At 39.6% G+C, this 6,254-nt stretch overlaps 1 protein-coding gene across 4 annotated transcripts in view; it reads right to left on the bottom strand.

Moving 5' to 3' along the window:
- The window catches only part of TRAPPC13 (trafficking protein particle complex 13), a 55,360-nt gene that overhangs the window by 30,728 nt on the left and 18,378 nt on the right, over positions 1–6,254 (bottom strand). For all 4 annotated transcript variants that reach the window (XM_003785871.3, XM_003785872.3, XM_023510937.1 and 1 more), the window contains exon 4: positions 1,512–1,596. In XM_003785871.3, coding sequence (XP_003785919.1) covers positions 1,512–1,596 — 85 coding nt within the window. The remainder of the gene's footprint in view (positions 1–1,511; positions 1,597–6,254) is intronic.

The raw sequence follows: 6,254 nt of genomic DNA, 5'->3' as shown, positions 1-6,254 counted from the left end.
GTGGCTGGCGCCTTAGCCGGTTGAGCTATAGGCGCCGAGCCAGTGATAGACTGTTTAAACAGACTTGAATCCATAGTAGAAAAAAGAAAATGTGATCTAGGAAATCTCTTCCTGACTCCCCTCCCCACCAAAAGCATCAGCTCGTATGATTTTTCTGGGAATTCTAGAAACCTTTCTAGAGCAGTCTAACTGATCTGCATATTGTCCCAAAGCAGTAAAAATAAAGGAGAATTTCCTAAATCTTTTACTAAAGCAACCATAACATTGACAGCTAAAACCTGATAAAAAGTCAATATAAAAAATAAAAATAAAAATAAAAACTTTATATATGGACACTGAAAATTGAATTTCAGATAATTTTCATGTCACAAAATATTGTTTTGTTTCTTTTCAATAATTTTAAAATATAAAACCCATTCTTAGTTCGAAAGATTTATACAAATGGCAATGGATCAAATTTGGCCTATAGGCTGTAGTTTACCAACTCTTGATCTAATGGAAATCAGGAACCCTATCCATATTGACAAACATATGTACAAGTATGCAAAAAGTCTACATTAACCTTTAAACTCATTCTAATTAGACTTTCAAAGGGAGTCAATGCTCCAATGATCTAAACTTACCACTCAAAGACAGCTTTAACAAGAACGTGTCTCCCACATACAGTGACTTTTTACATATTTTCTGCCCTTTCTCTTTTGAAGAAACTTCGGGTTAAGGAGTCTTGATTTCTAAATTATTTAAAGAGTCTTCTAACTGGTCTGTTTCCTACCAACTATCCCATATGATGTGCTTGTATCAGTCTTCTTAACACAAAGTATATCTTTTTTTTTTTCCTGCTTTGTAACTTTATTTATTTATTCCCCCCCCCTTTTTTTTATTGAATGGTAACTGTGTACATTGATGAATATCTTAGCCAAAAAACCTCTATTTACTGCCCACTGTTTTTTAAAAAAATCAATTTTTTTTTTTTTGTTGTTACTGCTTTAAAAAATTTAGCAAAAAGGGCAAAAACTGGGGCTGGACAAAGTGACTCATGCCTGTAATCCTAGCAGTCTAGGAGGCGGAGGCCAGGGGAATCTCTTGAGCTCAGGAGTTCAAGACCAGCCTGAGCAAAAGAAAGACCCTGTTCTCTTACTAAAAATAGAAAACGCTTTGAAGGGCAGTAGAGTACACCTGTAGCTGGGGCTAGAGGATAGTTTGAGCCCAGGGGTCTGAGATTACAGAGAGCTCTGATGATGCCACTGTACTCCAGCCTTGGCAACGGAACAAGACTGTCTCAAAGAAAAAAATAAAAAAAGAAAAAAAGAAAAGAAAAAATGTTTCTGTGCCCAGAACGCCTTTTGGCACTTATTAATCACTTGTGAATTAAAAATTCCTATATCATTAAAAAGAAATAAAAAATCCTATATTGAACATTCATTTAATGAAGTGGCAAAAACATAATGAGAGAAATAGAAAAAAAGATTTTACATAAAATATTACATACCCCAAAGAAGAATGTTACTTACTTTTACTAATATATCTTTTACAACTTGATTGCTATCATTATGAACGCTGATATAACTGGAAAACGTCTCTCCCAAAAATATATTCCTGTGAAATAAAATAAGTTTTTAGGTAGAAATCATTCAGATTTCATCATAAATATCCATTAAATATTCTGTTTGAGAATCACTAAGAACAACTTTAAATGGAAAAAAGTTTACTAAAAGATAGAGATTAGGTGAAATGCTGCTTTAACATTCCGTTGTTAACATTAGGCTGCTCATTCATTACCTAGTAGTATGGTAAAATACAAATGTAAAACACTAGGTTGCTCATTCATTACCTAGTACAATGGTAAACTATTTGTACTAGGTAATGAATGAGCAGCCTAGTGTTAATATGGTAGGGCATGGTGGCTGTAATCCTAGCTCTCTGGGAGGTAGAGGCAGGCAAATTGCCTGAGCTCAGGAGTTAGAGACTAGCCTGAGCAAGAGCAAGACCCTGTCTCTAAATAACCAGGTGTTGTGGTGGGCGCCTGTCACCTCAGCTACTCAGGAGGCGTGAGCTGAAGAGTTTGAGGTTGCTGTGAGCTATGATGTCATAGCACTCTACCCAGAGTGACAGAGTAAGACTTTGTCTCAATTAAAAAAAAAATGACAAATGTAGTTTATAAAACACAGTACATCTTGGCCTCAACTACTGCACAAAATGCCCATCCCTAGAAATAACAGTCACTAAAATTAGATCCATGCTAAGAGTCTTTAGATCTGAATCTGAATAGGTTAAAACAAGTTTCCAGTTTTGAAGTAACTTATGCCCTGTACATTACTGATCTTAGAGTATTTCTTACCAATTTATTTTATATCCTAAAGGATTCTCATAAATGTCACTTTATATATTTTTATATTTTTCATACTTTTTTTTTTCTTTTGAGACAGAGTCTCATTTTGTTACCCTCAGTATAATGCTGGGTCACAACTCACAGCAATCTCAACATCTTGGGCTCAAGCGATTCTCTTGCCTCAGCCTCCTAACTAGTTGGATTACAGGTGACTGCTACAACGCCCAGTTATTTCTTTGTTGTTGTTGCTGACGTTGCCATTGTTGTTTTAGCTGGCCTGGGATGGGTTCAAACCCGCCACCCTTGGTATATGTGGCCAGTGCCCTACCCAGTGAGCCATAGGTGCCACCACTTTTCATACTTTTTTTTTTTGTAGAGACAGAGTCTCACTTTATTGCCCTCAGTAGAGTGTCATCATGTCACACAGCTCACAGCTACCTCCAACTCCTGGGCTTAGGCAATTCTCTTGCCTCAGCCTCCTGAGTAGCTGGGACTACAGGTGCCCGCCACAACGCCTGGCTATTTTTCTGTTGCAATTTGGCCGGAGCCGGGTTTGAACCCGCCATCTGTGGTATACAGGGACGGCGCCCTACTCACTGAGCCATAGGTGCCAACCCTCTTTTCATACTTTTTTTTTTTTTTTGCAGTTTTTGGTTGGGGCTGGGTTTGATCCCACCACCTCTGACATATGTAGCCGGTGCCCTACTCCTTTGAGAAACAGGCACCGCCCACTTTTCATACTTTTTATATAAATATATTTTCAAGTGTTCCAAGACACCAGTTAATGTCTTTGCATTCTATAAATTTTTTTTTAAAAAACCTAAAAAAATTCCTTTTTGTCTCAAATTCTCTCAGCTGCAAACTGAGAGTAGATCACAAATTTAAAGGTGAAACTAGAGGCTTCTAACTAGAATAAGGGAATAACTAAGGATAAGAGAAGAGAGAAAAAACCAAAAAGAATAAGAGAAGAAATTAAAAAACGAGAGTTGTCAATTAACTCAAAAGTCTGATAACTCAAGTTGGAGGAGGGCTATATATAAGGCCGAATAATTAAAAACTGCACCTGAAAAAGACATTTAGGTCAAATTAGTTAAAAGGAACACATTGCCATTGAAAAATATAAGATCTTTTTTTTTTTTTTTTTTTGAGACAGAGCCTCAAGCTATCCCCCTGGGTAGAGTGCCATGGCATCACGCTCACAGCAACCTCCATCTCCGAGGCTTAAGTGCTTCTCCTGCCTCCGCCTCCCAAGTAGCTGGGACTACAGGTGCCCTCCACAATGCCTGGCCATTTTTTGGTTGCAGCCATCATTGTTGTTTGGCGGGCCTGGGCTGGGGATTTGAACCCGCCACCTTAGGTGTATGTGGCTGGCGCCTTAGCCGCTTGAGCCACAGGTGCCGAGCCAATTTGAAATATTTTCATCAAACTGGTTAACATAGCCTTCATGGCATTTTCTTAGTTATTGTGTTAAGACATTTATATTCTACACCTAGTAAATTTCACATGTACCCTTGTAAGACGGACCATAGGTGTGGTCCCGCCAATTACTTTCCCTCCACCCATCCTCCCCCCTCCCTACTTCTTCTTGGGCTATAATTGGGTTATAGCTTTCATAAGAAAGCTATAAATTGGTTTCATAGTAAGGCTGAGTACATTGGATACTTTTTCTTCCATTCTTGAGATACTTTGCTAAAAAGATTATGTTCCAGCTCCGTCCATGTAAACATGTAAGAGGTAAAGTCTCCATCTTTCTTTAAGGCTGGGTAATATTCCATGGTGTACATACACCAGTATTTATTGATCCATTCATGGGTTGATGGGCACTTGTGCTTCTTCCATGACTTAGCAATTATGAATTGGGCTGCAATAAACATTCTGGTACAAATATCTTTGTTATAATGTGATTTTTGGTCTTCTGGATATACACCTAGCAGAGGAATTGTAGGATCGAATGGCAGGTCTATTCTTAGTTCTCTAAGTGTTCTCCAAACATCTTTCCCAAAGGAATGCATTAGTTTGCATTCCCACCAGCAGTGTAAGTGTTCCCTTTTCTCCACATCCATGCCAACATCTCTGGTTTTGGGATTTTGTGATGTGGGCTAATCTTGCTGGAGTTAGACGATATCTCAAAGTAGTTTTGATTTGCATTTCTCTGATGATTAAGGATGATGAGCATTTTTCATATGTCTGTAGGCTGTGCGCCTGTCTTCTTCAGAGAAGTTTCTCTTTAAGTCCCTTGCCTGCCTGAGATGGGATCACTTTTTCTTTTTTTGCTAGTATGTTTGAGTTCTCTGTGGATTCTGGTTATTAAAGCTTTGTCAGAGACATAACCTGCAAATATCTTCTCCCATTCTAAGAGCTGTCTGTTTGCTTTACTTACTGTGTCCTTGGTTGTGCAGCTTTTTAGTTTGATCAGGTCCCAGTAGTATATTTTTGATGTTGCTTCAATTGCCTGAGGGGGGGGTCCTCCTCAGAAAATATTTGCCCAGGCTGATTTCTTCAAGAGTTTTCCCTGTACTTTCTTCTAGTATTTTTATAGTTTCATGTCTTAAGTTTAAATCTTTAATCCAGTGAGAGTCCATCTTAGTTAATGGTGAGAGGTGTGGGTACAATTTCAGTCTTCTACAGGTTGCCAGCCAGTTCATCTAGCACCATTTGTTAAATAGGAAATCTTTTCCCCACAGAATGTTTTTAATTGGTTTGTCAAAGATCAAATAACAGTAAGTAGGTGGGTTCATCTCTTGGTTCTCTATTCTGTTCCACACATCTACCTCTCTGTTTTTGTGCCAGTACCATGCTGTTTTGATCACTATCGATTTATAGTATAGTCTGAGGTCTGGTAGCATAATTCCTCCTGTTTTGTTTTTATTTCTGAATACTGTCTTGGCTATTTGAAGTTTTTTCTGATTCCATATAAAATGAAGTATTATTTTTTTGAGATCTTTCAAGTATGACAGTGGAGCATTATTTAATAGGGATTGCATTAAAATTGTATATTGCTTCTTCTTGGTGAAGTATCACAGGAGTGTAGGAAGGAGTATCCAATGTACACACCCCTATTATGAAACTAATTTATACCTTTTATATGAAAGCTATAACCTAATAACTGCCTAAGAATACAGGGAGGGGGGATGGAAAGGGGAGGGAGGAATGGGTGGATGGAGGGGATTGGAGGGATCACTTCTGAGGTTTATCTTAGAAGGGTACATGTGAACATTTTAAAATAATAACTAAGAAAATGAAAAAAAAAATTGTATATTGCTTTGGGTAGTATTGTTGTGAGCTCCTGTTCCCCCTGGTTCCCCGAGCCTTCTCCCATTCCCCTGCCCTATGGGCAAGCTCCTGTTCCCCCACCCTACGAGCAAGCTCCTGTCCCCTGCCCTCTCCCGTTCTCCTGCCTACAGGCAACCTCCTGCCCTCTCCTATTCCCCCACTCTTCCACCCTACGGGCCTTCTCAGCCACGTTCCCATGCTCTCCAGAATTCAAAGAGGCATAGAAAGTCCCAAGTTTCACAAAACCCCCAAGTTCTCAGTAGAGGAACAATGGTGGAAAACTCACCCAGGCTTGATTAATTACTGTTGTATAACCATAACCATTGTGATTTAAGACATATCCAAAGCTGTAACCCTGCCAATGGCAATGTTCCTCATCACACACCCCCCTGCGCCCCCAAGCTATGCAGGGGAAAAAAGGCATAAAAGACAAAAAAGCCCGCACTTGGCTTGGCGCCTGTGGCTCAAGGGGCTAAGGCACCAGCCACATACACCTAGGGTGGCGGGTTCAAATCCAGCCCAGGCTCACCAAACAACAATGATGGCTGCAACCAAAAAATAGCTGGATGTTGTGGCGGGCACCTATGGCCCCAGCTACTTGGGAGGCTGAGGCAGGAGACTCACTTGAGCCCAGGAGTTGGAGGTTGCTGTG

The sequence above is a fragment of the Otolemur garnettii genome, unplaced genomic scaffold (genome assembly GCF_000181295.1).
Source record: "Otolemur garnettii isolate 467f Iridium unplaced genomic scaffold, OtoGar3 scaffold00017, whole genome shotgun sequence".
Taxonomy (NCBI): Eukaryota; Metazoa; Chordata; class Mammalia; order Primates; family Galagidae; genus Otolemur; species Otolemur garnettii.
The sequence above is the reverse complement of the archived record's forward strand: the minus strand, read 5'-3'. Positions and strand labels throughout refer to the sequence as shown.